Consider the following 13407-nt stretch of genomic DNA (forward strand, 5'->3'; position numbering starts at 1 on the left):
GTGGCACATGCACACACACACCTGAGCCACACACCCACACTGACACACAGACACACTGACCTCACCCGCACACTCGTGCTCACACACGGGCATGCGTGCCCACCCATGCACTCCAGCTCACACAGACACACACACCTCACCCACCCACACTCTCAGGCTTACACACCCACACAGACTCACACCCACCCGTGCACCCACACTGACACAAACACTCACATCCACCATACACCCAAACTCACACACAGATACAAGCACACACTCACACCCACGCTCACAAACACACACACACACACACACTCTCTCACACTCACGCATATGCACACACGTCCTTGATGGGCCCCAGAGAAGCGTGAAGTGATTCGTTCTCGAGGGCTCTGGTGAGAAACGGGACAGTGAGGGTCCGGAGGTGGGACTTCCCTTGGCTGGACCCTGGCTGCTCCCGGCTCCTCCTGCAACCCGTGGTCCTGCTCTTCACAACGCCTTTCCACCCCCAGACCCCCCTGAGGACTTGAGCGGGGCACGTGCGCCTGTGGCCAGAGCTCCAGCCCTCCCACCCTTTCAGGGCAGCCGGCCAGGCTGGGGCTCAGGGATGTTGCTGCTGCTATTTTTTTAAAAAAATCGAGATAAAATTCATTATTTTAACCATTTTAAGGTATATAATTTAATTTTTTAAACTATATTCACAATGCTATGATATCACCACTATCTAATTCCAGAATATTTCCATCACCCCCATAAAAAACCCTGTACCCATTAGCAGTCACTCCTACTTTCCCCTCCCAAGCCCCCTGACAACCACTAATCTACTTTCTATCTTTCTCGATGGAATTTTCCCGTGCAGACCATCCATATGAATGAAATCATACAGTACGTGGTCTTTTGTGATTGGCTTCTTCCACTTAGCTTATTGTCAAGGTTCACCCATGCTATGGCAGGTGTTAATACTCCTCTCCTTTTCATGACAGAGTAATATTCCAGCACATGGATATACCACATTGATTTACCCATTCACCTGGTTTTTGTTTTCCTGTTTTTGTTTTGTTTCAGAATATTACAGGGGTACAAATGTTCTAGTTACATAGATTGCTTTTGTACTGCTGGAGTCAAGGACACAAGTGTGCCCATCACGCAGACTGTGCGTTGTGCCCATCTATTCACCTGTGGGTGGACATCTGGGTCCTTCCTCCTTTTGGCTATTAGGATAACGCTGCTGTGAACATTTGTGTGCAAGTTTTTGTGTGGACATATGTTTTCAGTTCTCTTGGGTATATGTCTAGGAGTAGAATTACTGGCTTATATGGTAACTCTAGGTTTAACTTTTGGGGGGACTGCCAACTGTTTTCTCAAAGCAGCTGCACCATTTGCATTTGCTTGGGGCTTCTTGGGTGGGCTCACTGAAGCCTGCCAGTGGCTGGCTGGCCCTGCTTTGCCCCGAGGTGTGTGTTCCCAGCCTGAAGGATGAGGGACACATAGAAGAGGGTGATGTCAGCTGGCCCTCCCCCAGTCCCCTGCGTGTCTGCTGAGAGAGCAATCTGGGTGGGCCCCGATGGAGTGGTAATGGGGGAGGGGGAGACCTGAGTTTACATTTTGGGTTCTTGCCATTAACTTGCTGTGTGACCTATGGTGAGTCATGTAACCTCTCTGAGCCTCCCTTTGACAGACCTGGCTGCTAGGCTGTGCAGAAGGCTAGCTGCCCTTTCCAGATTTCCCTAAAAGGCCAGTGGCCACACATTTTTCCAAGTCTTAAGTCTAGAATATTTTTTCCTTTGTACTGCAGCACCACTAACCAAAAAGGAAATAGAAAGAAATAGTAGTGCCAAGCCCCATGGTTCCTGATGCCCTCAGATTTCAGCTCCTCGGGTTCCCATGTAGATAGACAGCGTGGAGGCACAGCTTGGGTCTCTGCAAAGAGACCCGTTGATTCGTCCACTAGGATCACCCACGTGTGGGCGGTGTCTCCACGTCACTGCACAATGGATTCCGCGGGTGCGGTGCCCTTTGCTCCCCAGGCTAAAGCCATCTGTCTCCTGCTCCCCGTTCAGCCCCAGCTGAGCTGTCCCCTCCTCCTGAAGCCTCCTCTAACTGGTTTGGGTCTCCGGTGAGGAAGCCTCTCTAGTCAGTCCTGCTGTAGCCCTTGACTTTCCTACATCGGTACCATCTGATTTCTTGTCCGTCACCTCTGCTAGGCGGGGGGCTCAAGGGCAGGGGCCCCGCCTTTATCACCCACCCACCGTCCATCCATCTAATAAGTATGGGACCCCTCCTGAAGCCACACTCTGTGATACGGGGTATGTAGTGATGGCACCTTTCTGTCCTCAGCCCCTGCCCATTGTCTGGGGGGTTCTCAAATAACTGGATAAACGAACGTTCTTAGAAATAAAAGGTATGAGTGTTAAAACTTGAGGCTGGGACAATGAGAAAGTCAGTAAATCTGAAGGCTCTAAAGCCTTCTTGAGAGACCTCAGCCTCCTGTCCTGCCTCTTAGCTTTCCCTACAGTGCCCCCCAGAGTTGCTCCGATGGTCCTTCAGGCCATGGTGTAAATGACTGACAATAGTTTAAGGTGTTACCTTTCTACGTGGCAGTAAAGATGGGTGATGTTTCAAAGTACGCGCTTTTGATTCAGACAGACCTAGACATGCTACCTGACATCTTTGAACTTCAGTTTGTTCACCTGTATAATGGGGACAATAACTTGATGGAGTTGTTGTAAGGAACGGATTGGATTGGATTAGGTTAGGGATCAGGAAACTGGGCCCAGGGCTAAATACGGTCTGTCCCTTGTTTTTATAAACAGAGTTTTCTTGGAACACAGACACGCTCATTTGTTGATGTATTGTCTGTGGCTAATTTTGTGCTTCCACAGCAGAACTGAGTAGTGATAGACACTCTATGACCCACAAAGCCTAAAATATTTACCTGGTCTTTTACAGACAAAAGTTTTTATGTTTTTATTTTTTACAGTTTTTTTCTTTTTAGACGTAGGACCTTGCTCTGTCATCTGGGCCGGAGTGCAGTGGTATGATCACAGCTCACTGCAGTCTTGAACGCTAGGGCTCAACCAATCCTCCTGCCTCAGCCTCCTGAGTAGCTGGGACTACAGGTGTGTGCCACCATGCCCAGCTAATATTAATTTTTTTTTTTTTTTCCGTAGAGATGGAGTCTTGCTATATTGCCCGGGCTGGTCTTGAGCTCCTGGCCTCAAGCAATCCTCCTGCCTTAGTCTTCCAAAGTGCTGGGATTATAGGCATGAGCCACTGTTTCTGGCCCAGAAAATGTTTGATAACACTTGGATTACATAAATCAATAAATGCTAGTTAAATAAGTAAATATTTTGCTTTTAGCCAAAAGGGCAAAGCAGTGATGGGGAGTTTTGGGGTCTTGGGTGGTGCTTGGGAGGGATTTGAGAGGCTCAGTGCTCACGGGGGTATTCTAGGGGTTGCTCAAACTCCCTGCATAGGCCATGGTACCACCATGATGCTTTCCTTTATGAAGATGGTTCCACCCACTGCCACCTTTGCTTTTTACAGCAACCTTGTGGGGCAAGAGAACAGGGATGATTTATTCCCATGTTACAGGGGAGGAGATGGAGGCCCAGAGAAGCAGAGGGACTTGGCGGAGGACGCCCAGTGAGATAGGACGAGGGGTCCTGCAACCCAAGCTTCCAGCTCTGGGCCAGTTCTCACCCCTCTGCTACTCATTGCCTCAAAGACTTAGCCACACCCTCGCAGCAGGAAAAGGGCTCGTGCCCACGTGTTGACCCGGTATGGAACAAGCCCTCAAGAGGCAGGACGGGGCACACGTGATGGTGATTGTCGGTAGTGTCACAGTGACAGCCCATCCTGTGGATCTGACCTTGCTCTCTTCCCATCCTGGTTCCAGCCTTTGGCCTGGGCGACCTTCCCAACCTGCTGGGCCTGGTGGGGGACCAGCTGGGTGAAGCGGAGAGGAAGCGGCGACACGCCAAGGCAGGCAGCTACAGCATCGAGGTGCTGCTGGCAGTGGACGACTCGGTGGTTCGCTTCCACGGCAAGGAGCACGTGCAGAACTATGTCCTCACCCTCATGAACATCGTGAGTGTCCTGTGTCCTGGGACTGGGCGGGGGTGGGCCTCGGTTCTGATCTGAATGGAAGACTTCTCAGGCCGGGTGTTTTCCACGGGGGACTTGGGGGAGTCATGGCTTGCTCCTCAGTCCGGCAGGCATGTCCTCGGCAGCTGGGTTCCATGGTGTGGCAGGCCTGAGCTGGTCTCCCGACTGCTCGGCTGCAGCGGGGCTGGGATCTGAGCGCTGCTCTGTCCACGCCAGAGCCCTCTGTCTTCCCTCCACCTCCTGCCAGTGGGTACAGTCCCTGGCTGGTGACCCAGGTGTCAGGGAGGAAAAACAACATTGTCTCCATCTTGTGCCTGTGAATTAAACTAACAAAAGACACATTAGCAAGAGAAAAGAGTGTAGTAACCAGTTCCCTGCGTATGGGAGTGCTAAGGACAAGTTGTAGCTCCAAGGGGTGGCTAATGTGGGGCAGCTGATATGTCATTTAGTAGGGAGGGAAAGGAGGGGAGAAAAGGCTGCCGTGGGAAGGACAGATAGGGTCTTTAGGAAGGACACGGGGTTTTGAGGAGAACCAAGGGAGATGGGAAAGTTTGCGATGACGCTTGCTTGTGCAGGTCGGGTGGTCTTTCTTCTTCTTTATGGCTGTGATGTGCTCTTGAGGGGGACCCTTGGGAGCCTCATTTCCCAGAAGTTGCTGCTTTTATTCAGATAAGGGAAGCTCTGAGATGTCTCCTTTCTGCATTTGTTGAATTTCAAATATCTTCAGCTTAAAATGACCTTTTACCAGCTCTGGGGTTCCCAGTGGGAGCCTCACGTGGGTCTTCACACGCCAAGAACGGGACCCCAAGGGCAACCCCAGGAGCGTGAGTGAGTTTACGTGAGCATGTCCTGGAGGGGCCGTGGCCCTGTGCCAGTCCCTGGGGTGGCTGCTTGGGGTGGGCTCCATGTGTGGGGCTCTGGGCACTGTGTGTCCCTGGCTGATGGGGTTCAGAGAGGGTCAGGCCGAGTGGCCTGGGGGTGGAGGGGTGCTCTTTGGGGCTACGGCAGGACATGAAACCCACCTCTGAGGCCGTACGGGTAGAAGGCAGCAAAGTTTAGAAGGTGGTAGGGAGGGTGATCAGGAACTTGTTCCAGAAGCAGAACTGGGCAGCTTCCCTTGGGAATTGGACGAGGTCTTCCGATGGGTCCTAGAAGGAGACGTGTGCTTCCCTGGAGCAGAGTGTGCTTTTGAAACTTGGCGTACCCAGGGCTTGCCCAGGGGACTAGTTAGGACCTCGGATCTGGAGGTGGAAGAGACAGCGTGGAAGTGGTGGGAGTGGGTGGGAAGTTCTTTCCAAGCCCTTGAGGTTCATGACATGGAGGCCAGTGCCCAGCTGTCCCTTGTCCCGTGCTGGGGAAGGGGGAGGTGTCCCTCCTCACATCCCAGGACTTTACTATTGGAGGAAGGTGAGCTCGTGACCCATTCTAGCCCTCTTGGCCAAATCAACGCGTTCTGACTTTTGACCCTTGACCTCTGACCCATGACTCATAGCCTTGGCCAGAGAGCACCGTCAGCCTGCACAGAAGATCGTGCCACTAAGGCCAGGGCCAAATATGGTCTGCCGTGTGGAGACTGCTCTTTGGATAGTCTTGGTCCCACCTTTCTTCTCACAACCTACCAGAAAGTGGGTGAGGAGAGTCCTTGTCTTCTCTGAGCTTCCAGAAGGCTGTTAGAGGCTGGGTCTTCTGCTCGCTGCTGGCTTGCCCTGCGAATGTGGGGACAGAAAGGGCTGGGATGGGTGAGGGGTACCGTTGAGGCAGAGCTGCCACTAGGGAAGCCCAGCTCCTCTGGGGCGCAGGGGCCGGGCTTCCCAGTCAGCCAGACTTCCGGGCCGGGGAGGTGAGCAGGTGGGCGCAGCAACCTCTCCCTCCCGGGGGGCCAGCAGCTCATCCTGTCCGTTGTGTGGGAGCTTTTATTTGGCTGGGATGCTCGGAGCTCAAATTCCCTTGGGGGATCTCCACTGAACCAATAAAAAGGAGGGCCTGTCTGCCTGGGACCGGTTCCGATTCTGATCTCCAGGGCCTGGGCTGGCCTGGTGGGATCGGAGAGAGGAGACCTGTTTCCCAGGATGGATAGTCGCATTGTGCTAGCCCAGAGATGGGGCCAGAAACGTTAGTGAAACACTCAACTTTATCTGATGAGGCTCTTGGCTCTGCGGTTGGCAGGGCAGCTGTGAGAACCCGTCCGCTTGTCCTGCCTCCCGTTTTTCTTTTGCATTAACCTGGGGATGTGCTGTAAACACTAATGCAGCTCCAGATAATGGGCAAGGACTGCCTCCCCCTCCGTCCCTCACAGGCTAGGGGCCCCTGGGTAGACTTGTCTTTCTTTGTGCCTCAGTTTACCCATCTGTACCGGGTCGCTTTCCTTAAGATTTCTTCAAATCTCAGGACTAGAGACCCATTTGAGCACTTTGAAACATAAAGGGGTAGTTTTCAGCGTTTAGTGAGCACCTGTTGTGTGCCTAGTATCACAGACAGACTCCTGCCCCAGAAGCTTTAGTCTGGCTGCAAACATAAGCCTCAGTTCCGTGGAGAGTTCATTACTTGAATGATGTGGGGTTGTGGTTGAGAAGCCACCAGGAATAACACAGAGGTTCTTGCTTGCACAGGCGGTGGCAGCCACACCACAAGTGCCACCTGGCCAACAGCAATGGTAAATGTGAAAAGCACCTCTCAGACGGATGGAATGCGGTGTGTCTCAGGTGTGCTGAGTGTTGGAGCATGTGGTTTACAGTCACCGCGTACCTTGTTGTTGAGACTCCATGTCCTGGGACTGAAAAAGGGCAGGAGAGGTCATTGCGGCCATTCCCCTGTCTTCAAGTAATGCCGCCCCCATTCTGTCCACATTCAGAGGCAATAAGGGCCCAGGGAAGGTCTTCGGAGGCCTGGGCCTGACCTCTGGCTGTGATTGCCGTCCCTGGGCAAACCCCTCCATTGCTTTGGGCGTGCTTTCTCACCATGAAAACGGGGGTGGCGTGCCATTCTCCTTGGTGGGCTTTGGAGAAGTGGCTGACTCTAGGACCTGGGCAGGGAATATACAAGATGAGCCTGGAGTGTCTTATAGTACCAGAAGGTAACAAAGTGCAAAACAAACAAAAAAACAGTGGGATGTGTTTAAAGGACACAGGAGCCAACTGAAAGAGCTCTCCATGGCCAAAGCCGGGACAATCTGAGCAACAGAATCAATCGTGTAGTATTGAATTATAAACCAGAGTATATAATAAACATGGGTCCATACCAATAAATAAACGATTGAATAAATAAGTGGGGGAGAAGCGGCATCTCTCTATGCAGAAGAATCCCAAATTATTTATGTAGATTCTGCATCCTTTAGGAGGTGGATTTTAACTGCCCACTCCTTGAGCGTGGGCTGCATGTAGTGACTTCCTTCTAAAGAGTTCAGTGTGAAAGCGGGGGACAGAGGGTAACCTTAGCGAGGAAACCTGCCAAGGGAAGGGTTCTTACCGCTGCTCCCTGGCGAGCCGCCAGCGGAGAACCCACCTCCACCTGCATTTAGAACCAAGGAAGCCTTTTGGGGGTCCAGAAGTCAGGGTCCACGTTTGACAGAAGGAGAATATTCTAAGGCAGGTTCCAGAAGGTCCAGAGAAGGTGGTCGAGGCATCCTGGAGCCAGCCTCTCTTCCCACCCTTTGCCCATTTCTTCCAGCCCCCGGGTCATTCTCTCCTCTCCATCCCTGACTTAGAAGGCGTTTGCCCCGCCGTTGTCCCTCCCTAGGCTGCCCTGTGTTCGGGCCCAGGAGCACAGGGCCTCCCCGCTGGCTCCTCTGGCCTGCCCTGATCTCACCCCCGCCGGCCGGTCTTCATCAGTCTCACCAGTGCCTCTCATCGCCGTGAGTCTGGGAGTTGTCTGAGGACAGGACTCTTTCCATATCCCCACCCTAGCCAGGAGGCCCACATTTTTGAAGTAAGGAGGAGGAAATACAGATTGGATGAGCCCAAGAGTCCTGATGGAGTAGCATGTTCATGATCACTGCCTTGCAAACCCCAGGCCCCTGGAAGCTCCACTCTACCTGCTGTTCTTGAGGCTCTGGTCCACCGAGCCAGGCCTGTGGGCTAGGGCATGGACCCGCCTTCTTCCTCTGAGTCATGAACTCTCCTCCCGAATTCTCTTCCAGGCCAGAGAAAGCCCCCCCCAGTGCCCTGACACAGAAACTGGTCCCAGACAGCAGCTGAGTACAGTGGCTAAGAGTAGAGGCCTTAGAGTCACAGAGATCTGAGTTCAAATCCTGGCCTCCCCTCTTCCAGCTGGGTGGCCTTGGGTATGTCACTTAACCTCAGATTTCTTGCCTTATGATGGGAATAATTCCTCTTCCCACGAGGTTGCCGTGCAGCTGTATGCCAAGTGCTTGGTACGGTGCCTGGCACACAGTAGGTGTTCAGGGAATAGCAGAGTCTCCCTGCAGTCCCACACTCTTTACCCATCCTCCCCTTCTGCTGTCTTCCCCCCTTGGCCAGAGAGAGTCCTGACTTTTGTTTGTTTTTCCGGTACACACCCATTGGCTATCTCAGGCCAATATGTATGCTGAACCCTACCTGGGGGTCCTGGCAGGGGTGAGTTTGGACTTGGCTCAGAGGTGAGAAGTGAGAGAACTGGACACACTGCTCTTTTCTGCCCTGCGGGTGTGCCTCGCAGCTGTCCTGTCTGTGCCCACCCATGGGAAACAATCCCTGAGCTCCCCTGAGCTGACCTCCTGGCCTCCCCTCCTGTCCTTGGCATTTGGGAGGCAGCCATGGAGGGCCAAGGCTGACAGGGCCAGGCCCTGGGTGCACAGCCAGGCTGGAGCCAGCCAGGGCGCCAGCTGTGTGTGTGTTCCAGAGGGGCAGGGGTCCTGGGCCTCCCAGGTAGCCACACCTCCTAGCTATGACGCCACGTGCCAGGCAGCCTCTGCAGTTTGGCTGGATATGGCAGCCCTGTCCAGCCACTGCCTTGGCCCATGCAAAGCCTCCAAGAAGCTCTAGCCGAAGCAAAGCCACTGAAGTTCCTGCGCAAGGGCTGGGGAGAGTAGAAGTTGGGTAGGTGAGCATGCCAGGGACCCAGAGGCCTGGACCAGGGGACTGGGAAGGGCAGGGCCGACCCTATCTTTCTTTTAATGGAGGAGAAAAGGGGGTAAAATAGAAGCACTTTACTTTTATTATCCTTATTTAGTATAAGAAAAGACCAAACTATTTCTCATTACTGAACCCCATTCCTATCACAGCCTCCAAACTATTCATTCCTTCTTTACCTTAGGCTTTCTTTTTGGGGTCATTTCCCATCTTCTCCGCAGTGTCTTCAGTGGAGTCTCTGTAACTCTCTCAGTTTTTGTTAATTTGATAATATCTTCATTTCAACAGAGTCCTTAAAAGATGGTTCTGCTGGGTGTAGGATTCAGGTTGGTGGTTTCTTTGACGCAGTGCTTTGATAGTATTAATTTAGTGTCTTCCATTGTTGAAAACCGACTCTCAACCCGGTGGCTGTTGCTCGGCGAGTGAGCCGCGTGCGCTTTCTTGCTGCCTGTGAGATTTCCTCTCTGACTGAGATGTGCTTAGAGGGAAGTCCCTGAGAGACTGTGGTCACCATTTGTCCCCAGGAAGGGAGCGGACATACTCAGTGACACTTCAAAGGGAGGAGGTGGATGGGAAGGCTGGATGGGGCTCCTGGCCCGGAATAACTTTCTGGAGGCTGAGGGTTCCTCACTACGGGAGACAGGTGAGCCCTGACTGGGAGGAAATTGCCCGTCAGATGGGGAATAAATGCCATAAACTGCGTGGCATATAAACAACAGAAATTGATTTCTCACAGTGCTGGAGGCTGGGAAGTCCAAATTCAAGCGGCTGGCAGGTGTGGTGTCTGGTGAGAGGCCACTTTCTGGCTCGTAGATGGCGCCTTCCCACTGCATTCACACATGTGGAAAGGGTGAGGGTCTCTCTGGGGCCTTTTTTATAAGGGCACGAATTCCATTCAGGAGTGCTCTGCCCAAAGGCCCTGTCTCCTAATGCTATCACCTCATGGTTAGGTTTCAACACAGGAATTTGGGGGGCACACATTGAGACTGAAGCTGTTGGCCTCAGTTACTTTGGTTGCCAACGACCCCAGGGTTCTCTTGGCAGCACCATGAAGCTCTTGCCTTCCTCTCCCCTGCTCAGGCCTCTGCATCTCCTCCTAAGGGCCCTAAGCTTCTTGGCCCAGGGACCATCCCAGCTCCTCCAGCAAGACATCCCTGAGCCCTCCTGCCACGTGTAGACATCTCCCTTTTCTCCAGATCCTGGAGTGTGGCGTGTGGGGTCTGTGCTGCAGAGCTCGGTGCACCAGTCACCTGAACCTTGGTCTCCAGGTGGCGTCTGAGTGCTGAGTGGTATCTCCAGGTGGCATGTCCCTTTCTGCTTGCTTAGCCTCTGCAGGTGGGCCAGTTACCTGGGAGTGGGAGGTACACCAGGAGGCCCCACCCAGCCCCCACCAGTGTGGGCCAGTTGGGCTCGGCTCAGTTCTGCCTCCTGCCCAGAGAGGCAGCAGCCTCCAGTCCCACTGTAAAGGCCTCCCAACGTCCTGGGCTGGAGATGGCAGCTGTGAAGCAACGGTCATTGGAGACCTTGATGAGTGGATTTGGCCAGTTGAGTGAGGGACAGAAGTGAGTAATATGGCAGGATTCCAGCAGCAATCTGCATATTCCCTCCCACAGGTGAGATGTGTGTGGGACGACAGCAGCCCTGGGGTACTTCCAAATGCCCAGGGGCCCAGCAGATGCCACCACCCAAATGTCCCAGTGACTCCTCTCTTCCTCTGCCCCGAGGATGACCAGTGGGCTCACATGTGCATGCGTGGGGCACAGATGTGGCTGTGCAGAGTGTGCCTTGCCTGTGACCGTCGTTGGTCTGTGACAGCACACATCAGGGAGGTCCACAGCACTGGCCACAGCCCAGCAGGTCGTGTTCTGGTGTTGGAGGGGCGAGGAAGTCAGGGCTATTTAAGGGTCGTCCTATTGCGTGATCATCGACAACCATTTCCATGATTGGCAAAGAATCCTTAGGTTGAAATTCCACTGGGGGGGGTATGTGTTTGTGACTGACTGCCCCCACTCCTCCATCCCACGGTCCCTCCTAGGATAAGTGCAGAGCGTGTGGGTTGAGAAGGACATTGTCTCTATGCATTGGAGCATTTTGCTCCCATGAAACCTTTACTCCTGCTGGGGAGGGGCTGGGTGGGAAGGAGGACTGTCGTCATTCCTGTGGTGGGGTGTTGGCGGGGAGCTGTTTTCCCACAGCGGCTGCTGGTCTTTGATCTCACTACTCAGTTGGATTCAGACACGGGCGCCAGGAAGGCCCGTGGCAGAAGCCTGATGCTGGCCGCTCTGAGTCTGCCCATTCATGAACTGGGGCAGCTGCCAGTTCTGGGCACTGGGGACGGTGGGTTGGGGCTGGGGTTCCGTGGTGCACGCGGCTCCTGCTGCCACGGCTCTGTGCCCACAGCCTGGCTCTGTCCTTGGCTGGCCCGGGGGGTGGAAGTGTCAGCCCGGGAGCATGTCTCTAGTTCCTCTCCTGGCTCTCCCCTCCCTGTGGGACTGTCACGTGTGTGTGGTTGGAAGCACCGTTCCTCTCCGTGTGGTGGACAGCAGCCCCTTTGTGAGTCGTAGGTTGGTTCCTCTATTTATGAGTACAAGAGAATTGACGGCTGAAGTGCACGGGGAGATGGAAGTGGTGAGAAGAGCATCGAGCGCCACCCCAGCTCCTGGGAAGCCATGCGGGCAGGAGTCCGAGGCTGGGTTCCGCTGCTGCCTGCGTCACTAACCACTGACCGTGCGTGCCTCTGGGCCTCTGTGCTTTGTGTGGTGCACTCGTGGTTCCCACATGTTCATCCATGCCAGCCCTGTGACAGCCATTGTTATCCTCATTCTGCAGAAAAAGAGACAGAGGTTCTTAAGGGTTACCTGCTGTGCTCCAAGTCGCCCAGCTCATAGGGGGCAGAGCTGGGATTTGAACCCAGGACTCCCAGTAGCTGCATTGCTTCGCCATTGTTGTGTACTAACACTCACCCACTGAGCAAGTCGTGCTCCTTTTGGGCAAGTTACTTCTCTCTAAGTCTTTCAAGGTCCAACTAGGGAATCAGTTACATAAGTGATGACCCACCACACGCAGACATTGGAAATTATGCTCTTAAATACACAGAATAACGTTCCATGCAACAAGCAAAATACAGATGGTTTATTCAATATGATTCCAATTTGTAAAATAAGACACATGCATGTATACACACGTGGCAGGAAGCATGTTAGCTGTGGTTATTATATATCTGACTAATAGTAGTGTGGGTGATTTAATTTTCTTCTTTTTTTTGTAGTTTTTAATTTTTTTTTACAGTGAAATGTTTTACATTCAGGAAAAAAAGTTATTTAATACAAAAAAGCTGGAGTGTCCAATGGAACAACTCGGGAGTTGGGTGTCCTCGGGAGAGAGTGAGCTTTCCTGTCTTTGGGGGTAGACAAGCAGAGGCTGAGTGTCTACCTCCCGTGGACACTGTCCAGGGGCTTCCTGAGCAGAGTCGTGGAGAGGACTGTGCAAGGCACCACCCCACAGGTCCCTGGGCCTGTGAGAGGAAGGGATTATCTAGAGCTGTGCTCCCCAAACTTGACCATGCATAACAATCACTTGGGCATCTTGTTCAAATGCAGATCCTGCTTGTAGAGGCCTGGGGGGGCCTGAGACTCTGCATTTCTAACAAGCTCCCAGGTGCTGCTGCTCCTCCAAGGGCCCTGAGCACGTTTTCCCCGGATGTGCCCTGGAGAAGTGCCCCCTGCTGCCTCCCCAGTGCCGGGGCACTCTAGGGCAGACATCATGCAGTGGCGATTGGAAAGGTTCACAGGGATGTTAGGACCAGCCGCCTGAGGTTGCCTGGTCTGGGTGTCATTTCTGGAAGAGGCGCTTCGGAGACATGGAAAGGTGAGAGTCTTAGTCAGAGTTGCGGGGTTGGAATCCCAGCTCTGTGGCTTGGTAGCCATATGTCCTTGGGCAAGTCATTTTGCCCCTCTCAGCCCGTTTCTCCACCTGTGGAGAAGGGACACGAATGCCTGCCTGGTAAGGCCACGGTGGGGCTGGAGCGGGTGCCATATGTTAGGTACCCAGCCCCGGCCCTGGCACTGGCAGGCCTGTGGCGGCTGTCTGCTCCCCCTGACACTGCAGTCTCTTGCAGGTGGATGAGGTCTACCACGACGAGTCCCTGGGGGTCCACATCAACATTGCCCTTGTCCGCTTGATCATGGTGGGCTACCGCCAGGTAAACCCCGTGTCCGCAGGCAGGAGCTGGAGGGGGAAGGACGGTGGGGCC

General features: G+C 53.6%; 1 protein-coding gene across 1 annotated transcript in view; it reads left to right on the top strand.

The window, feature by feature from the left end:
* Nucleotides 1-13407, top strand: part of ADAMTS14 (ADAM metallopeptidase with thrombospondin type 1 motif, 14) — a 45676-nt gene that overhangs the window by 4525 nt on the left and 27744 nt on the right. The window contains exons 3-4 of the mRNA XM_012663962.1: nucleotides 3881-4071; nucleotides 13273-13356. Of these exons, the coding sequence (XP_012519416.1) occupies nucleotides 3881-4071; nucleotides 13273-13356 (275 nt within the window). The remainder of the gene's footprint in view (nucleotides 1-3880; nucleotides 4072-13272; nucleotides 13357-13407) is intronic.

This window comes from Propithecus coquereli, unplaced genomic scaffold (genome assembly GCF_000956105.1).
Source record: "Propithecus coquereli isolate 6110/MARCELLA unplaced genomic scaffold, Pcoq_1.0 Scaffold846, whole genome shotgun sequence".
Taxonomy (NCBI): Eukaryota; Metazoa; Chordata; class Mammalia; order Primates; family Indriidae; genus Propithecus; species Propithecus coquereli.